Here is a 27,119-nt window from a genome sequence, read left to right on the forward strand (position 1 = left end):
CTTGGTCAAATTTTCCTTATACCCTGAAATCTAGTATTTTTCACAGCTTTGTAACAGATTATTCGATTCGATTAAATGAAAGTCTTCAATCCATTACGAAATCACTTTATTTTTGGAAACCGAAACCGAAACTGGTCGGTCTTTAGTTTTTTTTTTTTTTTTTTAATTCCTGATTATGACGCTAACAAGTACGAATGTTTCACAATATTGATAAAGTCATGAATTTTGTATCTTGCGTTTTGTAAAATTGAAAATTGAAAAGTGTTTTTCAGTAAAATATAATAATGGAATTATACCTGGAAAACCTGACATTGTCAGGGGGATTTTTAATTTGGTTATGGAAAAAACTGAAAATATCAGTTTTCCATGAGAAATAATTTTTCGATCTAATAACTCGACTTTTTTCCATCCAAAAAAAAAAAAACAAATTGCTTTAAACTGTCTTCTTTGTACATTATATTTTTATTTAATTCGAATTGAATTTGAACCGAATATAGAGTTAATAAGCTGAAAGATTTAGATTTTAGTAACTTACTAGAACTGGGAAAATTTCAGGGAAAACTTAAGTTCCTGGAAAACCTGGAAACGTTATGGAATTTTTTTCCCAAAAACTTTTTGGCCACCCTGTATATATCTATTTCAATAAAACTCTCACACAAGCTTAGGAATTTCAAGTAAAGAATTGTTACCAGGTTTTGCCACACGAGTCAGGACTAATCAACACCGTAATTTTGGCTGCCTGGCGCCACCCGCACGTCATCGACTTGATGCGTTAAAAATGAAAAAAACACAGCTGAACCAGTCAGTCGGGTTCCAGGCAAGCTGCATTTGGATGGCGCGTTGCAAAAGGATCGTCTAATGATTATTCATTCAAAATTTTCTGCGCTACTTTTTCTCACTCGGCTTTATTGTTGTGCTTTGGTACGATTAATAAAATTCCGAAAATTAAAACACACTCACACGCGTAGTTTACTCAACGAGTGAGTGTAAAAAATCGGAATGACCAGGATTCCGAACGTAAAGATATCGAAAATTCAAAACAAAGAAATATCAAAGTGATGAAATGTTACTGAACCAGAAATTCACATAACCGAAAATCTTCGATCATTCGGAATTTCAATGTTTCGGATTTTTAGATTCCCTCCTTTTCTCACTTCCGGAACTTTGACCTGTCGGAGTTACGCCCTCTCGGCATTTTCTCCTCTCGGAATTTCGCCCTTTTGAAACCTTCATGTTTCGTCAAATTTTGCTTTTTTGATTCTAAGTTTCGCCATAAAAAAATTCGGAAGTTCGCGCTTTCGGAACTTTTCAAATTCGGAATTTCAACCCCACCCCAATTTCAGCCACCCTGGTTAGCTCAGCCACCTGCATATCCTTGACGAATGTTCACAAACGGCCTCGTGAAATGTTACGTGATTGCTTGACAGCCTTTGCAGGCTTGGTTAGACGGCCAGACAGCCGGGACAGACTGATAGGCAGACAGGGCAATCAAGTAGTTTGCGTAGCAGAGTTGATATGCCTACCAAAGGCCCAAGGAACGGTGGATCGGGCCTTCAGAAGGGCTTCTTCCTCCTCCTCCTACTCCTCCTCCTCCTCCTCTTCTTCTTCTTGGCTCCTTTTTGCTGTCTGCGTCAAATATTTCATTTAATTTTATTTTCCTTCCTCGTTCCGTTCGTTGTATTTTTTCTTCCCCCTCCCTCTTTTCCATCGTCTTCCTCCAACTTGCCTCTGATGCCCAAAGTGAATTTAAATTGGGCCTTGGTTGTGTGCTGCTTGCGCGCGGAATTCAATCCTGTATTAAATTATACGCCCCGGAAAGTGGGCATCGTTGTTGTACCGGACTGGGCAGGACGAGGGAAAGAAGGGAAGAGCATTGTTACTAACCGGCCATAATGAAACCGGTGCTCCAAACGTGCAGCCTGCTGCGAACTGCAGATACGGATTCGTACTTGTGCGTTCGGAATTTGAAAATATTCACATATTTTATTATTTTGGCGATTAATCAATCAAACTTTTGAAAATTTTAACAAGATTCTTTTACTGTTCTTTTGAAAAAAAAGGTTCTTCTTGTGCTATAAAAACTTGATTAACCGATTAAAAGTACACTTGAATTAATTGTTTTTATAATCAATCGATAATAGAGATATAATAATCAATTAAACGGGCCAATTAATTGATTAATCGAAAAACGATAAATTGATAAGGCCAGTTAATGGTTAATCCGAAAAACGATTAATGGAGAGAATGATTTATGAAAGAACAATAATTCCAAATCTATGATTAATCGAATAATCGTACAGCTCCAATGAATAGAGAGAGATAAGTTTTAGGTTTATTCTAAAAAAATTTGAAAATTAATGTTCGTCGATTAATTTTTTGATACCCTTGGCCTCCTTTTTTTAATCAAGCTAAAACCAAAATAAACGTTTTGAACAGCTGCATGAGAAATAGCCGAGAATTATTTGTTCAGCTCAACATCATTGTAATTTATTCAAACTTCGGATTAGATCTAATTTCTAAAATTGTCAAAGAAGTATGTGAATTATGATAATTTCCTTGAATTCTTAATATTTATGGTTTTTGTTGTATTTTATGACTTTTTTTTACAACAAACAAATTTTCAAACTGCGCTCAAATTACGCGATAAATTATAACTTGACAGTAACTAAAGAATCTCAAATGTTATTCAATACCGTCCAATAAGTTTGTCCAACAACAAGTAACTGAGTAACTAATTAAACAAAGTAAAAATCGGTCATTTCGAGATTGAAAATGGTAAAAAAATTGATCATAATTTTGAAATCGGGACAATCTTTTCCGTACTAAATGTAAGAAATAACGATAAAAAGAAATCACGATTGATTTACCGAATAGTGAAAATCTTCGCTTATTCGGAATCCGAAAATCCGGAAAACTGCGCAGCCGAGATTCCATTATTAGCTCTAAAATATCACAACCCGATGTATCGACCCTCGATGATTCCGGATTTTCCATCCCATAATTGATAATACGAGCAGCTGCTGCGGATCGTTTCCACGCTCGTAAACCAAAAATCCTCGATCATTGACGCAGCGCAGACAATGGTCACGGGAAAATTTGGCCAAATGTTTTTCTCTGCATCTGCAACAACAACTGTATAAAAGCACAGATTATCGCGTTCCTCACTTCAATGCGACGCTGTTCAACACTGACGCTTTGTACCGGCACAAAAGATAATAACAATGATCGTTTTAGCTTCTACGGTGTGACTTTGGGGTCGATCGGTTTCCCGTATCGCCCGCGAAAGCAACCCTCACCGGTAATTACACCCCATTGCACCGAACCGTAAGCATCGGATGGGGGTCAATTGGGCAGAACCAATCATTTGACAATGATTCGACACTCCGGTTATGTCCCCGATTTCACACTACATTTAATCTTGGTCACCGTTACTGCCTTGTTCCATTATGATTACACGGGGTCGGCGATAAAAAAGTTTTCTGGATATTTGTACGCGATACAAGATGTATACCGGGACAATCTCTTGAAAGTTTTAATTCAACCGCGCATGCGCGAGTCTTATCGGCTGTTCGCGCAGCCTGGCCAACCCGAGTTTCAGCTGTCAAACTGTTTCTGCCGGCGACGTAGTTGATACGAATTTTCGAGGTTAGAATATCAAACAATTGAGATGGTGACTCGGAAAGGTTCGGGAAGCATTTGTTATCGGGTCGGAAAGTTGATTCTTCAAAGAACGGTCGGAATTTAATGCTAATGCTCTTTGAAAATTCACACGTAGACATTTTGCGTACGTTGGCTCGCCTGCATCGCAGACAAGAATATCGCTGCGGGAAGATTTCGCCGACCAATGAGATTGAATTATTTGGCGCATGCGCGGTTGGTTTTCAAGTTTCAAGAGATTGTTCCGGTAGATTTTAGTCTGCTGATTCAGAATATCAACTCAGTTTTTACGTATCACATCGTCGTGTTTTGTTATTTATTATATATGTATACATGGAGAGATACTTTTCTCAGAATAATTCTACCGAAATAAATATTTTTATCATTAAATTCATGTTTACTTTTCGTTAGTATGAAGATAAAAAATGCCTGGAATTGCTTCAAAACTGTTGTTTCTAAATTCTTCGGTAACTTGAGAGATTCTAATTATACAAATATTGCACAAGAAATGTCAAGCAACTGTAAAAACTTGGCGCGAAATATGAATCTGAAAGTTCACTTTATATTAGATTCGCGCTAGTTTTTATGTTGTTTAGGTATCGTAAGGGGGTGGGGGTGGTTTCTAATATAATCCTGATTTTATTTATAAATTCTACCTTCTCGAAGACCAAGATGCGCAGAAAAAAATCAGGGCAAAAAAAAAAAAAAATCTTCTCTGATGAGCTACGTAGGTAATATTCTTTGATAAACTTTAGACATTAAATAAAAAGTAGAATTTTTCATCTTAATATTGCTTTCTTAAGTCATGTATGAAAATGTCGATAAAATAAGTAACTAGAGCCAATTTCGAAAAACCGCGCCAACTTCCCGCAACAAAAACACTGCTGAGCAGTGTAATTAAACCTTTAGATATAGTTTTATTTCATTCAACTTGTAGTTTGCATCTATTTTCCAATTAAACACAGTTTCAGTTAAATCTGCTGAATGTGACGTGGTGCATATCATACGAAAGTCGTTTTATATTACATTCAGGAATATTAACTCTCCAGTAAAAGAACTTTCAGAAAGAACAAAAACGCAGACCTGTGTTATCCTTCTTATCGTCACCGTTGTTCCTGCCATGCAGTTAGAAGCGTGACGTTGTAACGGGCTTAAAGTTATTACGCTCAGTAAATTGTCGAGATTTGTAACACCCGATGCTCTTCTGAACATCTGCGTTATACTTGATATATCGAAAATAATAGAAAAATTCATAAAAAATTGAATATCTCGCTAAAGGGATCAGCTAAGATTTCCAGGTTTCGTTTTTTCCATCTACGAACATGCTGAGAACTTTCTGTTTTACCACCCCAATTTTCGTTACAAATTTCTGTCAAACTTTACGCAGCACGACGCTCACCGTGTCCAGGTCAGAATTGTAGCTGGGAAAATTTCCGGGTTATCGATTGTCGGGTGAAAGGCCTGCTCGTAGTGATCGGGTGTGTCCCGAGTTTGCGCCCTAGTTTTCTCCGGGTTTCTGCTAATACGCATACCTAGGTAGATATAATTCCAGACGACACTCGACTAGCTCCAGGAGTAACATTCGGTGAAGAGTTTTGCGCATCTACCATGATGCACCACGTGGTGTCTATCGCGCCGTTTGCCTGCGGGTGCGGAAAAATCAAGACGAAAAGAATCGCAAGGAGGAAAATCGTCGCGATCGCTGGCGGAAAATTGGCGCCGTCTTTCGTTTCCCCCGAATGTCCCGTATCGCGGAATGCCGTTGCTCACGTTTCCTACTCGCTTCTTCCTTCCGGTTTGTCGGCATCCTGCAAAACCTTCCGCCAATCTTCCTCATCTACAAGGTACGACGCAACTTCAAACGTATAAATTTACAGTAGTTGCGTGAACGGGAAATTACGGGGGATTAAATTTTTCCCCAATTTTTATACATACATGTATATATCCGATTGTGTTTACGTATGTAGATACCTACGTTTCTTGCGAATTTAATCGCGGCTTGTGGCTTCTTTGTTTACGGACAGATTCTATGCTGTCGCGATCTTCGATCCGTGCATATTTCGTTTCGTAACATTTCTCGCGTGCTGTCTTACAATTATCGTTATACTCGCATCCGCAGGATGGATAAGAGGTTGCGATTACGATGAAATTATTTCCGTATTTCCGTAATGTTTGTCACATTTTTTTATTGTTTCATTCTACATTATTGCAGCACGATTTACAATTTTACTCAGTGAAATTGGTAACGTGAAGTTTATTTAGCAGGCATTTAAAATTTCATGCGAAAGAACGCGAATTTTTGATGATAAAAAATTAAATTACTGTTCTGCTTCTTATAAATATCACAATTCGTCGTGTGATTGATTTTTACGTTTCGCAGGATGATTGTACAATTATTCTGCGAAATTCCGAAACGGGCAAGAAAATTCCTTCCTGCTTTTTTTTTTTTATCACTCTTTTAAAATGAATCATTTTAATGGTAAGAATATCGCTTCGAGGGTGGTCTCGTTTTAGTAATAACTTCACCAGCAGTGGAACGTCTTGAAAAATCGCTTATAGCTGTAACGAGATGCCAAGATTGAGCGTATATTTACTTCGCGTCTTCATTGCATGTAAAGTAATTTTTTTGCACCTATAATTACGCTACCTTCATACATGCCTACATCGTATATGTAGCTGGTACGTTGTATATCTCGAGGTTACCTTAAGTGTGCGGCAAAAACAAGAAATGCATAGCCGTAGAGCCGTGGGAATTCGGAGAGCCTGTCAAATCAAAGTCCGAGTCATAAAACTTCAACCCATGTAATCTGCAGGGTGTTTAAAAATCAGACCCAAGTGCTGGATGTCTTCCATGTTTTTTTTTTTTTTTTTGTTACGGATTAAATTTTTCATGCAGACTTCATAAGAGGTCCGTTGGCAGAAAATCGAACCTTTCATTGATTTCATAACGAGATAGTCGTAAATTGAAAATTTGTCGAATCAGTATATTCGTGAGCTGTGAAGATCTCTTGACAAATACGAAAATACGAAGTAATGGAATGATAAATAAAATTTATATATCGATATTTTATTTCAAATTACTTTCAAAATAGTTAAAAATTTAATCGATCAATTCCATTTCACCCTACGACGGTTTGTTTTATTCAGGAGTCTATGCATTTTACAAATTCAATGCAACATATTCTTTTTCGATACTTAATTTAATGTTGTCGTTTATCGATCATGATCAATATCGGTACAGTGTTTTCAATGAATTGATTGAAAATAGTTTTCCGAAGAAAACGAGCTATTGTAGGATGAAATCGAACGAATTAATCTAACGGACTTTTAACAACTTTTAAGCGATTTGAAACGAATTATGAAAACTAAGCTTTTGTCTATAATTCCAGTACTTTCTATTTTTATTTTTCAATTTTAAAGAGCTCTCCTTAGTTTACGAATATAACAATTTCATAAATACTCATTCTTTGACTATCTCGTAATTCAATGAATAAAACGTACCGATTTCTGGCCAACCAAACGTCGTTTATGATAGTAACAATGAATTCACTAAATAACTTTGAAAATTTTTAAAACCTAAACCTAAAAGAATATCTAACGTTTATGACTTTCGAACATGTGAAGAATAATTATCATTTGCGTCCTATCGGCGCACAGATACGCCCTTTTCATCTACCACGTCTAATCTCTCTCCCCGCGCAATGAATTATACATCCTCGACTTAATCGGGCGCTTATATTTCTCTGTTTCAGAAAAATTGTGGGCACAAGTCCATCCGGAGTGATAAGGTAAACCGCCGAGAGCTGCAGACTGAAGTCTGATTGCCCCATGCAGTCATCCATTTGAAGATCTTATCCGAGAGGGAAAGGTAAACAGACATAAATGCATAAACTAACGCGTCGGTGGAAAGGTCCCAATTTAAATTCCGTACGGAGTATGTAGTATATTTTTATAAGCCGAATTAACTACGTCGTGACGTCGTCGTCGTCGTCTTCTACGTCGTTGAAATGCTCACGGGAAGTTATTAAAATACAAATGTGACCCCGCATTGAGCAAATACGCCCAAAAGTTTAACCCCAAGTCTGTCTCTCTCTTCTCCTCTCTCTGAACAGAAAATCTCTCTTTAAACATTTCAGATAACAAAAAGCTGAGCCAAGAAACAAAGAAAAAAAAAAGCGCAATGGCGGCCGAGGAGGGTCCCAACTTGTCGGGGGCCCGAAGCGGGGCCCGGGCGACCCTGAAACGGCCCCTCAACGCGTCTAGCGTCATGCAGGGAATCGGTGGCACCCTGGAGGACAAGAGCAGCGACTACCTCTGCCCGATATGCTTCGAGGTGATAAACGAGGCGCACATAACGCGGTGCGGACACACATTTTGCTACCGCTGCATAGTGCGATCGCTGGAAGTGAGCTCGAGGTGCCCGAAATGCACCTTCGCCCTCGGCCAGCAGGACATCTTTCCCAATTTTCTGCTCAACGAGCTCATCGCCAAGTACAAAACGCGGTTACGAGGAGTCGCGGAGTTGAGACGAGGCCGCGGGGACTCGTGGATAAACGGCGACGAGGTGGGATCCTCGTCTTTTATTCCGTCGAACGATGGTCTGCGCGACTTTGTTGCGTCTGAAAGCGCTCACCTTAGCCTCTCCGACGTGAACGTGATGTTGGAGGTCCTTACGCAGAAGAAACTGCTCCTTGAGGCGGAGTCTTGCGCCTCGCAGAACAAGCTTCTCCACGAATTTCTCAAACACCTTCTCCGTCGAAAGGAGGAACAGCGTAACCAGCTGACGAAGGAGGTCGCTTTGATCAAGCGTGACATGGCCGAGGTCGAGAAGATTCTCAGGGACATTCAGAGCCGATGTCCTCGCGTCGAGGACCTTAACGCATCCAGCGAAACGGACACCGCTCAGGTCTCGGCGATTAAAAAAGAGATGATCAGCCTGTTGGGGATGATAGACTCCGCGATGCAGAGTGACGGTGGGGACGAGGCTTTTCCTACCGTTGCAGCGCGAACTCCGACTGGCTCGGTTCTCGCGCTGAGGAGGAAGCGGATGCACGCGCACTTCGACGACTTCGTTAAGTGCTACTTCGACTCACAGGCGAAGGAGCTCCACTTTGGAAGGGATAGAGCGGCGGCCGCAGCGAACCAGGGATCCTCTTCAGGGCTGAACGTCTTCAGGGAAAACCTGGTAAAGTTCTCAAGATACAGCGCTCTGCGTCAACTCGCTACGCTCAACTACTCCTCGGATATATTCAACAGCTCGACCATCGTCTCGAGCATTGAGTTCGACAAGGACAGCGACTTCTTCGCGATAGCCGGGGTCACGAAGCGGATAAAGGTCTTCGACTACGGTGCCGTGATTCGTGACGCGGTCGACATCCACTATCCCTGCGTCGAGATGGTATCCAGCTCTAAGATATCCTGCATATCGTGGAACTCGTATCACAAGGCGTTGCTCGCTTCGTCTGACTACGAGGGTACCGTTACCGTCTGGGATGCCGAGACTGGTCAACGTACCAAGGCCTTTCAGGAGCACGAGAAGCGGTGCTGGTCCGTAGACTTCAACGACGTTGACACACGGCTGATAGCTTCTGGCTCTGACGACGCCCGCGTAAAGCTCTGGTCCCTTAACGTTGACCACTCTGTCGCCTCTCTGGAAGCTAAGGCGAACATCTGCTGCGTAAAGTTTAACCCCCGAAGCTCCTGCCACCTGGCCTTCGGCTCCGCGGACCACTGCGTACACTATTACGACCTCAGGAACATGAAGGAGCCGCTCTGCGTGTTCAAGGGTCACCGAAAGGCAGTGTCCTACGTCAAGTTCATTAACGGCGAGAACATCGTTTCGGCAAGTACCGACTCGCAGCTCAAGATGTGGAACGTAAACAGTCCTCACTGCCTCAGATCTTTGGTAGGGCACGTTAACGAGAAGAACTTTGTCGGTTTGGCGACAGATGGCGATTACGTCGCATGTGGATCGGAGAACAACGCACTCTATGTTTACTACAAGGGACTATCGCGGCAACTCTTCTCCTACAAGTTCGACGCAGCCAGGAGTGTCCTTGAACTTCAGGAACGCAAGGAGGAGGAGACCAATGAGTTTGTCTCGGCCGTATGCTGGCGGCAGATGTCAAATGTTGTCGTGGCGGCCAATTCTCAGGGGATCATCAAGATCCTCGAACTTGTCTGACCGACTTCCGGCAGACCCTGATGTGCCGCCGCCATTGCCGCAACTTTACCGCCCGGGTTCTGCGGATTTTGCATCGACCGTGGGATCGGAGGGAAAAATGATTGGTGGAAATAAGCTACCTGGTGTGCGGCACAATGTTCGGAGTGGTTGGACTATCGATTGGTCGCTCAACGACTTTCGAGGATATTTTTACGGACTCGAAACAGGAGATTGTTAACAGCCGAGAAAAGTTTTTTATGTTCATTAGCGATGCCTGAACATGGAGTTAATCGTGACGCTACCGGATATGACGAGACTTGCACGTTATTTCGATTGGGAATCGACTTGCGAAGCAACGAGCCACCCGGAAAACCGCGGACAGAATTCAATCTCTGGAGGAAGAAGGTGAATAATCAACGGTGGTTTATTTTTACCTCGCTTACGGTCTTTTGTTGTCCAAAAACGATTTCATCGATCAGTTGGGTGTCGAAAGATACAAAAAATTTTACATCAGTAATAGCGAATTATGTCCAACTACAAGGAAATTGTCAATTATTGATATCCAATAGGTTTATACTACGAATTGTAAAAATAATGCTGTCGTATAAGATGTCGGTACAAAAAAAAAATCAATCATCGTTTAACAGGACAGTAATTCTACTGAATTTGTATCCATGAAAAGACAATCTCGAAATTTTTTGGACTTTGTCAAAAAGAACTATAAGTGCCAAAATTTGATTTTGAGTCATTTTTCGCCACTCGTAATGACGCGATGAAATTTGCATTGAAATCGCGAAGGATATCAACAGAGAGAAAAAGATATTGCCCTACTCCAATTTTTACAATACATATTATTATAAACATTGATACTTGAAAAGTTTTCACGGGTTGGATTTTTCGTATTTAAAACTTTTTTTTATCGACAAGATCACTTAAATTCTAACAATTAGAAAGAGTCGTTTTCTATTTACGATTTTGTAATTAATTTCTTTTTGAATGACGTCAAGTCCATTAAACCCTTATTGATATATATCTAGCACATAAATTTTTTCTGTCATTTTAGCAGGTGCTACATCTCATTCAACGACACTATCGAGTTTCTCTTATCGCAGGGATGGAAACCTAACAAAGATTTCTCGAATGAATCTGCACAAAAATACGAGATTGAAGAATGAAAATAACGGAGCAGGAAAGAAGAACATGAAATTCTTGATATCGAAAATCCGTATAACCGTATTCATAAGATTATGAAGCAATATTCAACGGAATATTATTCCGAGTGTAGGTACTAAGCATGTATTATAGCTTTCTTGTAAAAATTGTTTTTCGAAACTTATCCTTGATTTAGAAAAAGAATGAAAGTGAAATATTTAACTCCTTTCGTATATTTTCAACCGACGTAACACTTTCCATACAGAGATCGATCAGATTTCATTGAATGCAAATCAACACTTGACGTAAATAATTTGCGAATTTTAATCACAATTCTGATAATTTATCTCCTTGAGAAAATATACTGGGATCGTTGTTCTTCTCGGTTTCTTGTACATGTCAAGAAACAAGATCGCGTTTCTCTGCATCACTTTAGTTTCCTTCTTTTTTTTTCCACCGATTTTTGTCCGGGTGTTGATTTACGCCGAGAAATAAGCACCCTCCGTTCGTCTCTTGCTATACACGAAATTTGCAAATCAGCTTGGCGAGGAAGAAAATACCAGTGTTTATCACTCGCCCTGTGTAATACAGATAGCAAACAAGACACCGACGCGAAACGCTCCTGCAATCTCGTGTGTATAATTACCTCGGTATACAACAGAGATTGGCTCAAACCTACGTTCATAAAACCCTATATATCCGCAAGGATTGAACCACATCTTTGGCAACAGGCCGCATATCAAAGGAGGTGCATAAAAGTAAAGGTGCGGATAAAATAAAGGCATATACTTTATACTTTATTTCGAAATTGCGTGCCTGCCGGTCAGCTGCAGGGTCGGACGGATACGTATGTAAATGCAAAACACACGTAAACGCAGAACCCACGCGAGGCATTCGCGAATCAAGGATAATTCGCCTACAGCTATTCAACAGTACCACGCCTTGCTGCACTCACAAGCTGAAGTGATTCTTCCCCCCGGGCACGTCGCAGGGACAGGGCTAATTTACTCTCATTCTCTTGGAAGTTGAACGAATTGGAAATACACGTGAAAAATTGATCCGGTTACGTTTAATCTTCACGTTTAAAGGTCGAATCGGCCCACGGTTTGAGTTAAAAATTAGACAGGGAAGAAAAGAATACTTTATTCCCGACCCAACCATAATGTCAACTTTTTTTACCTAAAAAAACGGGACGAAAGTGGCACATTATTCCTTCATAATTTTTTTCCCTCATCTCAGGGAAAGAAGTAGCACTTTATATCACATTTCCCGCATTTGCCTAATAAGCCCATCCGCGGGAATAATCTTTGACTTTATTCCCTTGTTACGTAATGTACTATTAAAAAATCTCCACCGGTATTATTTGCGCCATTTATGGTGCAGCCTGAACGAAATAATACTTCTATCTATGGTAGAAAAACGAAACTGAAAAAATTCGAATAACACAAGCTAAGATATCTATGATTTGATGAGAATTTTCATATTTAGGACAAGCTAAATGATTAAACTCTGGTTTTTTTCATGCGATGTTTCTTATCAGATTCTAACGCAAATGCAATTGTTGAGGAATATTTATTATACCGTATTTGCACAAATATATTTATGTCCATGGTGAACAAAATAAGCTCAGAAGCGATAGAATCGGATCGAAAACAGTAGAGTATAATCATTTTGAACGTTTTAATTATTATAAACCTTTTTTTAAATTGTTGACATGTGAGCGTGTATTATTCGAATCTGCTCAGAATCGTTTTCATAAATAACAGTAGCTGTTGTTTTATTTGTTTCCACCATCATTGGAGCAATTAACATTGCTGGAGATTGTTCAAACGGGCTTACCTCTTTTCCTAATTTTAAATAATACGGTATCGTCCATTCATTTTTAAACGAAAAAATGTACACAAGTATACCGTCTGTATGTTCACTCTTAATTTTTTCATAATGTTCTTCATTATTTTCCCACATTCTACACCCATAACCATAAACGTAGACATTGTGCGTATACGAAACGGTTTGAAGAGCGCGTAATTACGACAGGTACATAATTATTATCAAACGATTTCGTAAATTTAACCAGGTGTATCATTAAGCGAAACAGCTTATTTTGTTAAAGCTCAGGCTTACGCGTATAATTAGTAAGACTACCGCGTACGACTTGCCCGTCGATTACCGTCCTTTTGTAACTCAAAATGCTACGGAGGACTTGGACCCTCTGATTTATCGTTTGACTCTTCCTGCAGGCATTGAATAACGCGTAGAGGCGTGAGACGAGAAGCGCATACGTAGCTGTCCGAGTAATTGTCGAGGGTTGTTTTTTCTTTTTCACCACACTCTTATGTATAACGTTCGTGCTTGAATCGCTTTCAAAAATGTTAAATCTACTTAGGTATATCTAGATTGCCTTAGTCTGTCGGTGATTACAAAACTATAACTGAAGGTATAAGCGGAAACCGAATTTTATAACAAATCAAACAAGTATTTGTACAAAAATAAAAGGATTTAGATACTAGGTGGTTGCGTAAACGAGGTTCATAAAATTCTGCAAAATGATGAAAAGATTTCTTATGTATGACAAAATTCTGTTGCAAACGACTGAAAATTTCAACTTAAACTGACATTTGTTCTGTATTTGTGGGAATAAAAACGAATACCTACAAGTCGATACAGTATCGATGGGAATTTGAAAAATCGGCTAATTCCCGACCATTGTAAAGATTTATACAGTCGATTACAATGGCCGAATTATAAATCGTAATTTTGCTCATTAACCAACCGAAACCTCTTCTCATTTTTCCAATCACTGCGATCGTGAACACATTTTTTCTGCTGTTTTTTCATTTCATCATCGCCTTGATGCGAGAAGAATAAAAGCTACAATTTCAATTCCTAAAAAAATACATGTACGAGGTGTGTTCAAAAAGTAAGGTGACTTTATATTTTTATGAAAAACTATTTATTTATTCATCAATATTTATGTTGTCCCCTTCAAAGTAATCCCCCTCAGATATAATACACTTGTGCCAACGCTTTTTCCAATCCTCAAAGCACTTCTGATAAGCACTTTCTGGTATAGCTTTGAGCTCTTCCAGCGATGCAGTCTTTATCTCCTCAATCGTTGCAAATCTCCGTCCTTTCATAGGTCTCTTCAGTTTTGGGAACAGGAAAAAGTCGCATGGGGCCAAATCCGGTGAATATGAGCCTTTTGAGTAAATCAGGATCATCATTGACGTCATTCAACAGCGCCTGAGCGATGCTCATGCGACGATTCTTCTGGTCAAAATTAAGCAGTTTCGGAACAAACTTCGCTGACACACGTGTCATACCCAAAACATCCGAAAAAATTTCATGGCACGAGCCAACCGATATGCCAACATCCTCAGCAACTTCTCTGATAGTGATTCGACGATTTTCGAAAACAATTTTCTTCACTGCTTCAACGTTTTCATCTGTTGTTGACGTGCTGGGGCGTCCAGAGCGAGGTTCGTCATTGGCATCTTCTCGGCCATCTTGGAAGAGCTTGTACCACTTATAAACGTTTTTTTTACTAAGAGTAGACTCACCGTATGCCACTGTCAACATTTCAAGTGTTTTGGAGCACTTAATTCCATTTTTTACACAAAATTTGATGCAAATTCTTTGATCCATTTTTCTTGATAGCAAAAAATCGCCGAGCACACCAAAATACGTCTCACCTTTGTATCTGTCAAAAACAAACTAAACATGCTATACACTTGAAACTGTGTACAGATGTTCGGGACAAGTGTACCAACATAACATAAAAAAAAATCGAAGATCGAACGGACATAGCCCGCGAAATTAGAAAAGTCACCTTACTTTTTGAACACACCTCGTATGTAGAAAAAAAGCTGGGAATTTTTATTTAAACGAAATTTGAAATGAGCAAAAGAATTTTACTCGAGCAAACTGCATGTCGACCATGTATCCCGTTCAAAAATTAGTATCTCTTGTGCAGATAGTCATAAAATGCGGTGAATCCCAGAAAATAAAGCGTCGTTACCGCGCCTCGTATCAGGAAGTAGGTAAAGCAGTGAAATACCGGGTATTGTAGTAAATCAGATAAGTGTGTGAGTAATTATCGAACGAGAAAATCGTCGGTATTCCGATCACTCAGATGATAAGGTAGGTGCGCTTTGACAAAGCGCAATGCACGATCACGTGCTGAAGATTGTGCAAAGTAATAAGGCGAAGATGAAGAAGTGAGATAAGGGATCCTTTGTTCGCAGTGTTTTAGTGACACACCTGCGGAGCGTTCAATGCTTACTGTTGTACGAAAGAAAATAAGCGAGGAGTAAAAAGGTGCACAAAAATGCAACAGGTGAAAAAAAAATATATTTCAGGTAAATTTATCGTGCCTTGCGATGACGACCCCTGTAGGAAAACTCGACGAGATAGCTGATCTGACTTTGAGTGATGTCTTTAGATAGCCGATGGCACACCCTGTGTAGAAAGAAAAATAAGCACGCACGCAGGAACTCGTGACTTGTTTGAGGAGGTCGGTGAGTCATAAATCCATGGTTTTTATTGATTTTATTACCAGATAGTCGTACGTTGAGTATTTATTAAATTATCATATTCCGAAGCTCATGTAGTAATTAGGATTTGTAAGAATAAAAAAAAATAGAAAAAAACTTATATCGAAGATAAAAAGCTCAGACATGTTTCGTTTCAAATCGCTTCGAATTGGTTGAAAGTCCATTATGGTAAAAAATGAAAATAGTTAAGGACCGAGCGGTAACCGGAACTAAAAATTTCTCTCAGTCTGGAAAATTCCAATGCTGTTGTAATAAATCGGTGCACACGATCTACGCGAAGATTACAGCCGCAAGTAGCCAGCCAACCGCTGCCTAAACAATGTTTAGTTTTGAATATTCTAAGCAGAAGCGAAGCTTGTCATCCCTCACGATTCATCATCTACACACGCGGCTTTAAAGCTACCGAAGCCGCGATGCAACGTGCCGTGAACTAGTGGCGAGGATGAAGCCTGACACGAAACGCATTGCTCTAAAAATATCCCGGACCGAGCTTACGTTGCGGAAAATAGAGTTTTATACTGCCTGCGTGTACCTGCATGTTCTAAAACTGGCTCAACTTGCGCATTTGAGACGCGTTATTACCGGTTGCAGGAAGAATCGCAGTACTATTTGAGCATTAGAGTGTTTCGGAAAACAATAATTAGCCTTTTTCCACCGTGGGACTTCCCAAAAAGTTTGTTTAGGTTAAAAGACAAGTTCTAGCAAAGAAGAGCATTCCACGTTACGTGGAAAATCGCGCTCGGTTGATTTTTCACTTTTATAAATTTTTTTTAATTCACGGAGAATCGTGGATAAAATTTTTTTTTTGTTGCTCACAACGTTCATAATATATCAATTTACATCGCTAAGAAGACCGACATTTGTAATATTAAGTCTACGCACGATTTTTTCATTATATTAATTCAATCTTATAAAATAGTTATAGTTTAACATGAACTGTTAATTTAGGATAGAATAAGATTACCGATTGATGTATCGTTTTGTTACGGATCGTGATCTTTGGGCTGAATATAAATGTCAGGAAAGAAATAATAATTGAAGTGCTGCGACGTGTTTTTTCGAAAATTCCAAAAAATGTCAAAAATCAAATGACCGCGATTTTTCAAATAAAGTAGCACGCTCAATTTTTTCACAAAATCTTTCTATCAACGTAGACAAACTTTTTGGGGGGTCCTACGGTGAAAAATCGTTAATCATTTTTTCTGTACCACCCTAGTATGCACATATTGGAACAGAAAGAAGATGAACTTGAACTTGTTGTCGGAATTGCGGTTTGCAGATTTCCGCGTCATTTCCGATTTGCAACCACGATTTGATAAGAAGTCTATTGTTGATGCGTAAGTTGTGGAAGTCAAAATTTATCCTACATCCGTTTTAACCACATCCTCTATTTCACATCGTAATTATAAAGTCGCGTCATCGTATCATTAACCACGATATGATTTCGCAGTCCATGTCACGGAAGATAATTCCGGTCGTTATTTACAATGTCGACGTTTGCCCTAAGTCGGGATTTCCATTTAACCACGGATTTAATCGTCCAGCCTCTCGGGCCTCTGAGTTAATCTGCTTACCGTATATATCCTCCATCATTCATCCTCAAAACCCTCGAGGCTCTTTTGCCACATGCATAACGGATTACGTAGGGCGTATCTTTCTATCGTTATTTACTCGTTTAATAAATGTCCATTTTATACTGTCAACACGTCGTAGCTTCACCGGAGATTGCTCCGACTTCACTACAATTCGCAAAGTGTCTTGACGTTCGATTTTCGACTCTCGTAGATGGGGTAATAATTGGAGAGAGGAATAAAAAAAGGCTATAAGTGCCATTTTTTTTTTTAAATTTAATTTAACGTCCTTCTCTCTTTTTAAATTCTTTTCTCCGCTTCGTACGGACTCGAATTTTGCCCTTAAACATACAGAAAATTAATTCTCTGCAGCGAATTATTTTCTTCAGATTTTCGTTAGTCTGCATTCCAGATAATTGTCACTTTATAGTATGTAATGAATTTTTTTATTCGACAATTCGTCGCATTTATCGCGTATCAGTATAAGTCTAAATGCAAGAAAATCATGTGAAAATTGTGCACATGGGTGTGAGTACAAAAACGGAACCATCTAGGCTTATCGTTTAAAAAAAGAAAAAAAAAAAAAATACGGAATACTCATTATTCGCAATAAGATGAAGAATAACCGAAGTTTCATATTCACTCTTGAAATATTGTAAGGCCACAACAAATCTGAAATGATTCGTAATAAGAATTATTTGCGTAGTTGATATACGATGATAGGAAAAATCGTGAGTCTATTCGGAAATAAGTTGAGATGGATGTAAAAACATTTATCTTTTTACTTCGCGCGGCAGTTCGCTTAATGAACCCGTGACGTAGTTGCGAAGACCTGGGCGCAGGTAAATTGTGGTTATAATTTACAGTGCGAGAGAAGAGAGGGGAAAAAGAAAGAAGATAAAATTGATAAAACAACGTCGTTAGTTCAACCATCGCTAAATTATAGACTCAGGTCCCTAGGGCAATAGAATAGCGAAAAAATCTATCGATAAGAATCTAGATAATCTGATGCAATCAAGTTTGTCGTTAGATACTTATAATTTAACCTACACGAGGATGGCGCATCGGATGCAGGCTTGCGATTAAATGTTAAAAATACAACAGGCCGATTATTCGATGGGAAAGCGTGGCTTCGATCAAATTGCACGACTCAAACTAATTCGACGTATACGGTATACGTCCGAAATTCAAAAAGCCGTTCAAAAACAAAAATTAGCAGGTTTAAAGTTTTATAGATTTTTCTGCGAGATGAATTAATTACTCCGATCTCATAACAGTAACGAAGTTCATTCGTCGTAACTCCTAAGAAACGTATCCAATGTTTCAATATTTGTTAAAAGGACTTTGACACCGTATTTAGAAATTATTCTCTATAACGTTTGCTGGAATGATTTCGTACATCTCAAGTTGAAAAATGATGATTTCTTAACCGGTAAAATCATTTGAATTTGCTGAATTTTTTAACAGCTATTAGCGTGCTGTTAAAAAAGGGGTGAAGAAATCAGGAGTAGAAGAAAAAAACTCGAAAAATGAAGCAAACAAATGTTTGGAAACAGTGTTTATAAATCCGAGATGTCGAACGGTGATCCGTAATTTTCTCGTTTATTCCCATCGAGATGAAAAGTGATTTTAGAAGAATCGTTGATGTTTCCTTTTTACACTGAGAGAAATTTTTAGTTCCGGTTACCGCTCAGTCCTTAACTATTTTCATTTTTTACCACAATCGAAAAATATAGTTCTAGGTACAATATGAAAATTAGTTTTCGAGCTGTTACCGGAAAGTCTAGTATTCGTTACTATTCTTTCTCATTACGATCACTGTTGCTATATTTTCTCGTAACTGTTGCGAAAATTTAACGATTGTGCAAGAATAAATTGACATTGACGCCTTATTTAACTAAAAAAGTAGAGTAAACCTCAAAAACTGATTTTGCGTAGGAATTACCAAAAAAGGATCGACAATAGCGCAAAATGGTTAGGCGTAACTCGTTTTTCGTAATTCCAACAATATTCGAACAGTTATTTTAACGATACTTGTTTTATTAAATTTTTCCAGTTACTGTAACAAATGAAATTTTGCTCAGTGTATTGCCGAATGCGTTTTCGCAATTTCTCGACTCTCAAATCGAGCCAAGAAAGTCAGGGTGGGTGGGTTTCGTTTTTTGCGAACGTCGACACGACGGCTTGCAATTAGAGGCGACCGCAGCTCATTCCGCACGTGATGATGCTTCATAATTCCAAGCTCGAGCGTACCGCGAGCTAACAATAAGCCGTCGCTCGTCTGGTGCAAAGTGTCGAGTGCATCCGTAGAGTGAAGGGAGTGTGGGTGAAAATTTACAATTAGATGCGTGCCGACGATTTGGTCGATGCGTGAAGCAGAAGCGTCGGACTCGTCGTGTCGTCCGTACCTACGATTTCCTTCTACAAAATCCAAACTTGCCAGATCGTAATTATAACCGGCAAAAACTTGCTACAGTTTATTGATTCATTAGATTCTCACGAAATTATTAAGCATGTGCTATACATATATGGGGCATTCCGTAACAACTCAAGATCAAGATTCTAAGTCGATGTATGAAATTGGTTTTATCATTATTTTTTGTTTCTGAAAGTACGTGACAAAAACGCGATCAAAATTTTTTAAAGAATTTTGGAGAGGGGATTTCATAACTTGAAATGATAAATAAAATGATTAAAAAAAAATATATATTATTATTCGATTGCATTTTCAACATAAGAATGAACATAAAAGCTCATTATAATATTTTTCTGAATATACATTTTTCTGCCAAAAATGAAATCCAATGATAATGATGTTTTTTTTTTTTTAATTTTTTTTATTTACCTTTCGAAGTTATGAAATCTCCATCTTCTCATAGGTTTCAAAAATTTAGTTATATTATGTAAGATTTTTCCGAATTTTTTCAGATTTCAAACAATGGTTTTGTTTTCCAGTTTTTAAATCGTACTTCAGATACGCTAGGTCGAAAAAAATTTTGAAAAAAATGCGATTGCGTTTTTCGTCAAGTACTTTCATACAAAAATTTATAAAGCGAATCTGACAATGAGATGTCGACTTAGAATCTTGATCGAGATGTCTTGGAATGCCCCATATGTATACCTATGTCCCTGGCGATGAGTTGAACTTTGAGAGCCACACGTCATAATCAAATGTGGGGCGGATGCAAAATACTACGTATTCCGGCAACATAAATTTAAATAACAAAAAATCCCCTTGTGCTTACTTGACAATGTTTAATTGTTTTCATTTCGTTACCATGATCGAAAAATATGTAACTTCCGCGTTCAAAATAATAATCTGTAATTAAAAACTTTAGTATGTGTTACTGTTCCATTTAATTATGACCACTGTATCATATTTTATTTTAACTATAGTGATGATTTGGTGCTGGTGCAACTAAACAGATTCAGTATTGCAATATTCAGAAAAGGTAGCATTGACATTTATAATCACACTGAACAGTTACTTGTACCAGATTGTCTTGTTATTCTAACAATACTCAAATCATTATTACAATGATATCTGTTTTACTAAAATTTTCCAGTAACTGTAATAAATGAAATTTCTCTTAGTGTGAAGAAAATATCGTCTTTGACTTAATACAATTAACTTTTTTACAATATTCGGAAATGTTCTTCTTACGATAAATACTCGGAGCATTCCTTAGTATTTTTACGTATGCGTTTATAATATTTATAGCTTAGACTTTAGAATCGAAATCACGTACTTCCAAATTCTCCGGACATTAAGTTTTGTTAAATTGGAGTTCATATCAGGTTTGGATCTACTTTGCAGGATTTGTCTTAATCTATAAGTACGGTGGAAATTCAGTGCGTGGGTGGCCAAGAGGAATTACATAAACGAGGTCCGTTCCGTTTTATATACTGCGAGCACGTTTGTCTATAACGTCAATTATAGTAGGTGGCCACGCTTATTGGATGCAGAGATAGGCGCGTCAGTAAATAAAAAGCCAATGGGAATATAATTCAAAATTGTTTTCGAGTCATGCTTTCCTGTGACTTTTAAAATTAGCCAATTTGGATTACATCTAAAGAGAAAAAGACCATCCAGATGTTGTGTCAAAGACGATATCCAAGGAGTGGAAATATTGGATGTCTTTAAAATGGATGAATTAGACGATTGACTGGATTGTTTAAAAAGAAATAAGTGAGAGAACGTGAAACAGTTCCGATCGTATAAACTGAAGATTTTGCTGTTCTAACCGCTATGCTAGACTTGAAAAAAATTTTTTTTTATTTGTAAGCGCATTGAATACCAGTGACACAATATTCTGGCAAAAAATTAGAAAATTACTTGATATTTCGAAGCCATTTATATTTGAAACAGTATTTCCTGTCAATTGATTGCTGTTACAAATATTATCGGAGACATTGATCGTCGATTCACAGATACAGAATTGGTTTCTAATTGTTTTAGGAAACGTAACGAAGAACTGTTTTTATGGAATTGAGAACTGAACTGAATCGTTGTCCAATCTGTAATTCTCTACTCCTTTTCTTGAAAAAATCAGGACACTCGGTGTACAAAAATTAGAAAAATGTATAGTTTGTTAACGGTTAAAATTGGAAGATATAGATAAAAATGAAGAATTCAAGTATCTTAGAGCTGAAACTAGATTGTCAAAGAGTATCATACGTGAGTCACATCCTGTAATAAATGCCATGGTCAGAATGAATGCAACATACGCGCTTAAATTATACTCTGCAGCTTGGGTGACGTTTGTAAAAACTATTCTACGCATCATCAAAAATAGAATGGGCACCATTCGAGCCGTAATTGTCTCCTTCAACGAATTACGTATTCTGGTATTTTAACACCTGCGTCAGGTGTTTCGATTGACTTTCGCGTTGTTCATAAGGCAGCCGTACGTAATACGAATAATCGAAATTATGACTCTTCGGTCTTCGTACGGGCTATCGAATCGTCATTGCAGAGTCGTCTGGCATGACTATGTATTGTTGAAATTTCAAATCGAAGTTACAGAAACATTCGACGATGTTATACAATTAGATACTTCAAAATCCAAGACTTTTCCGGAACCAAAAATTCATTTTTTCGGGAGCTTGTACAGATTCTTTTTGTTCGTAGATGAAATGGCAAAATACAAATCGTGAACTTTCCGAACTTGGTATTTGTCAAATTTGTCCGTGCACCTGAAAACGTTTTCGTTAAACAAGGGACTTGATGGTGAAAATATGAAATTTCTAATTTCCGAAATATCTTCTATGCGAGAAAAACGATTGTCTTCATATTTCTTGGATTTACAAATGCAGCCATTTTCCTATCGTAACACCGTGAAATTATTGGATTTTCACCATGACGTTCTGATTATTTTTTTTATCATTAAAATAGCTTCGACAGTTTGGATTTTGGGTAAAAATAGAACTCGCTGTACAGATGAGCTGTTCACAGAAAGTTAACAACAGTACTAAATCAAAGGGATGGGTATAATTTTACGGTTTGGGCGTGTCGTCAATCCGATATCAAACAAGTCCGAGACGTTAACATAATGCATGGGGCTATGGGTGCGTTAATTTTCATCATGTCAGATACAAAAAAGCTGGGTTTATTTCAGTCAAATATTGTATGATTTAGGATTAGATTTCCTGTGGTCTTATTTTACGGATGTAGCCAAGTTCAGCTTGCACGAAACGAAAAAGTGCTGAGACTTGTTGCATGGGGTTTTTACCTCTTCGACGGCACATGAACAGTATAAAAAAATACAAGTGGGGTTATTTACATTCTTGAACTATCTCCATTTTGTGTAACCATGGAAACGGAAAAACGTCTTCTGCAACGTTCTAAAATCTTGTAGGTGAAATTTGACAGTTGTTCTATATTTTTGGTTTGCTCTATGAATTGCGCGTATTGGTAAACTGCTCGAAGTATTGACGACAAAACTTCAACAACACTGATCTTCCTTTGCATTGCATTTATTTGGGTAGTTTTCTTCACAAGAACTTTTGACTTAGAAATTACAAAATGAACTGGGATTTATTTCCAAAGATTACCTCGTCGATATTGATGCCCATAAAAGGAATCACGTATTGATTATTTAGTTTTCAAAATAACGAGAAATTTTCGAATCGGTCCGTTGTACGCTACTTGAGTATACCGTTTTCCAGGTTCAAAATGTACATTTTACAGGTAACTTTTTACCGGCTTGTCGGCGATACATGATATTCGTTGTCGTCGTAAACGAGAAAATATTTATTACTATTCAAGGTATAACCCGAGGTGGTTGGCGGTGCTCGTTGGAGGTGGTTGGCGGTGGTTGCAGGTGGTCGAGGAAGACGAGGAGGAGAACGAGGATTTGTGCTCGGTGAGTGAAACATTTTTATAATATTTAATGGCAATTGTAATTATATTTTATCTGCAATTGATAAACTTGTCACGTTTACAATAAATTATGTCAGTTCATTTTTCACGCAAGCCCAAATTCAGTAGCTCTCAATGCGGACATAAAATTTCTATAATCTTTTAGAATGTTCTTATAACCTTTTTGGTCAAATCTGTCAATGGAAAAATTACATTATTCCTTACACAATATTCTTGATGTGTTCTAATACTAGAAATATTTATTACTATTCAAGGTATAACCCGAGGTGGTCAGCGGTGGTCGTTGGAGGTGGTTGGCGGTGGTTGGAGGTGGTCGGAGGTGGACGAGGAAGAGAACGAGGTAGACGAGGATTTGTGCTCAATGAGTTTAACATTTTTATAATATATGATGCAGTGCGAGTAGGATCAGAAGTAGGATCAGGAGTAGGAGTAGGATCAGGCGAAGAAGTAGGATCAGGAGTAGAAGTAGGAGTAGGATCAGGAATGAGAGTAGGAATAGGATCAGGAGTAGATGTAGAAATAGGAGTAAAAGTAGGAGTAGTAGGAGTTGCAGTAGGATCAGGAGTAAAAGTAGGAGTAGGAGTAGGAGTAGCATCAGGTGTAGTATCAGGAATAGGATAAGAAGTAGGAGGGGTAGAATCAGGAGTAGGATCAGGATCAGGAGTAGGAGTAGGTGTAATAGTAGGAGTGTTAGGAGTCACAGTAGGAGTTAGAGTGGGACTTGGAGTAGAATTAAAGTAGAATTAGGGTAGGGTAGGGTAGGGTAGGGTAGGGTAGGGTAGGGAAGAGTAGGGCAGGGCAGGGCAGGGTAGGGTCGAGATTAATTAAATTGTGGGGACACCAGAAATTCGTATTTCAAACGTCGCGGCAGTCATGTCGCGAAAGTGGAGAAGAAACAATTAAAAAGAATTTCTTGTACATCGCATGCTGTCAATCAATTTGTCCCTGTCTTTTATCGACCTCCTTGGCTTAGATACGCTCCTGATACCAGGAGTAAAATTTCGCTCAAATAGTTTCGATTTGCCTTACTCTAACTGGAGGTTTTCAAGCGACCTCCTCGGTACAGATATTCTCCGGATACCAGGAGCAGTTACACGCTGAAATTCCTCCAATTCGCCTAATTCTGACTGAAAGTATAGGGATTCCTTTGTTAATCAAGGATACACCACGTTGAGTACGGAGGTGTAAAAAAACTTATGGGTGATCATAACAACCATGCATAATATGTAATTCAAGTATTTTTATTGATACTCCAAAGCCTAATTCATAAACTCCGTGTCACAATGTATGTGGGTTATATATGATTTATTAATTATATCCTGAACTATATTGAACTGTAATACGTATTTGTTTATGAACTATGCAGTAACACATACATATGTCATTGTTACAATTCCTAGCATTGTTTTTACATTTTCTACATTCACGGATATTAAATGTGTACATTATATCATAGTAAGAACTTGCAGTGAAATGGAATTTATAAAAGTTGAATAAAATAAACAGGTGTTCACCGACATAAATAAACCGACATTCCAATGACAACAGTCAGTATAACATTAATATGAGTAATAGTATTAATACTAATAATAATAATAATAATAATAATAATAATAATAATAATCATGCCATTGCAGCCACAATTAAATAAACGCAACTGATGTACGGTACAACGTGATTTTTGTATTTCTTTGCGATTTATTGGACTTGTAGGACCTCAGAAAACACACGAGAAGGAGAGTGGGACCAACGACAGAAAAGCGACGATGAGGATCTGTCGTTTTCAAGCTGTAACTTTTGATCAGTTGCTCGCAGCGTATTGGGACTGCGCTCAACCGATTCCTCTCGCAAAATTACGTCGAAATAGTGCAAGAAAGAATTTGTTCCATCACTTTTCAGAATCGCGAAAATTTTCGCCAAAAATGCAAGGGGGTTAACCTTCCTTTTTTTTTGACCAAAAAATCTCTGGTCTCAGAATTGATTTGTATGACCGTTTCTCGAACAATTGGTCCCCCAGGAACTCAGAAAACGCAGAGAAAACAGCGTAGGAACAACAGGAGAGAAATGGCGAGCGGAAAAGCACCTGCTGAAAAATTTTGAAAACACAGGATCTCGTTTTTTGGCTGTAACTTCTGATCCGTTGATCCCAGTGTATTGAGACTGCGCTCAATCGTTTTTTCTCGCGATATTACGTTGGAATACTGCCAGAAAGAATTTATTCCAGCACTTTTCGGAATCGCGAAAATTTTCGCCAAAAATGCAAAGGGGTTAACCTTCCTTTTTTTTTGACCAAAAAATCTCCGGTCTAAGAATTGATTTGTATGACCGTTTCTCGAACAATTGGACACTCAGGAACTCGGAAAAACGCAGCGAAAACAGCGTAGGAACAACAGGAGAGGAATGGCGAGCGAAAAAGCACCTGCTGAAAAATGTCGAAAACACAGGTTCTGGTTTTTTGGCTGTCACTTTTGATCCGTTGATCGCAGCGTATTGAGACTGCGCCTAATCGTTTTTTCTCGCAAAATTACGTCGAAACAGTGCCAGAAAGAATTTATTCCAGCACTTTTCGAAATCGCGAAAATTTTCGCTAAAAATGCAAAGGGGTTAACCTTCCTTTTTTTTGGACCAAAAAATCTCTGGTCCCAGAATTGATTTCTATGACCGTTTCTCGAACAATTGGTCCCCCAGGATCTCAGAAAATGCAGAGTAAACAGAGTAGGACCAACAGGGGAGAAATGGCGAGCGAAAAAGCACCTGCTGAAAAATGTCGAAAACACAGGTTCTGGTTTTTTGGCTGTAACTTTTGATCCGTTGATCGCAGCGTATTGAGACTGCGCCTAATCGTTTTTTCTCGCAAAATTACGTTGGAATAGTGCCAGAAAGAATTTATTCCAGCACTTTTCGGAATCGCGAAAATTTTCGCCAAAAATGCAAAGGGGTTAACCTTCCTTTTTTTTTGACCAAAAAATCTCCGGTCTCAGAATTGATTTGTATGACCGTTTCTCGAACAATTGGTCCCCCGGAACTCAGAAAACGCAGAGAAAACAGCGTAGGAACAACAGGAGAGGAATGGCGAGCGAAAAAGCGCCTGCTGAAAAATGTAGAAAACACAGGATCTTGTTTTTTGGCTGTAACTTCTGATCCGTTGATCCCAGTGTATTGAGACTGCGCCTAATCGTTTTTTCTCGCAAAATTACGTTGGAATGGTGCCAGAAAGAATTCATTCCAGCACTTTTCGGAATCGCGAAAATTTTCGTCAAAAATGCAAAGGGGTTAACCTTCCTTTTTTTTTGACCAAAAAAATTTTTATCCCAGAATTGATTTGTATGACCCTCACCTGACTAATTGGACCCTCAGGAACTCAGAAAACGCAGAGAAAACAGCGTAGGACCAACAGAAGAGAAATGGCGAGCGAAAAAGCACCTGCTGAAAAATGTAGAAAACACAGGATCTCGTTTTTTGGCTGTAACTTCTGATCCGTTGATCGCAGCGTATTGGGACTGCGCTTAATCGTTTTTTCTCGCAAAATTACGTCGGAACAGTGCCAGAAAGAATTTATTCCAGCACTTTTCGGAATCGCGAAAATTTTCGCCAAAAATGCAAAGGGGTTAACCTTCCTTTTTTTTTGACCAAAAAATCTC

At 38.5% G+C, this 27,119-nt stretch overlaps 1 protein-coding gene and 1 long non-coding RNA gene across 8 annotated transcripts in view; both read left to right on the forward strand.

Moving 5' to 3' along the window:
* Positions 1–11,194, forward strand: part of LOC124219593 (E3 ubiquitin-protein ligase COP1-like) — a 62,405-nt gene extending 51,211 nt beyond the window's left edge. For 5 of the 7 annotated variants that reach the window (XM_046627340.2, XM_046627341.2, XM_069136291.1 and 2 more), the window contains 3 exons: positions 7,410–7,525; positions 7,794–10,225; positions 10,884–11,194. In XM_046627340.2, coding sequence (XP_046483296.1) covers positions 7,838–9,841 — 2,004 coding nt within the window. In that variant the 5' untranslated portion in view covers positions 7,410–7,525; positions 7,794–7,837 and the 3' untranslated portion in view covers positions 9,842–10,225; positions 10,884–11,194. Of the gene's footprint in view, positions 1–5,201; positions 5,502–7,409; positions 7,526–7,793; positions 10,226–10,883 lie in introns of those variants that run through there. The other 2 variants (XM_046627343.1, XM_046627344.2) reach the window with 2 other exon arrangements.
* A 4,890-nt stretch (positions 11,195–16,084) lies between these two features.
* LOC124218687 (uncharacterized) lies at positions 16,085–24,220 on the forward strand. The gene is made up of 4 exons (XR_006883151.2): positions 16,085–16,208; positions 16,742–16,862; positions 23,365–23,461; positions 23,733–24,220. It is a non-coding gene; the product is annotated as an uncharacterized lncRNA (long non-coding RNA).
* Positions 24,221–27,119: the final 2,899 nt, after the last annotated feature.

Source organism: Neodiprion pinetum, chromosome 5, assembly GCF_021155775.2.
Source record: "Neodiprion pinetum isolate iyNeoPine1 chromosome 5, iyNeoPine1.2, whole genome shotgun sequence".
NCBI classification, from domain to species: domain Eukaryota; kingdom Metazoa; phylum Arthropoda; class Insecta; order Hymenoptera; family Diprionidae; genus Neodiprion; species Neodiprion pinetum.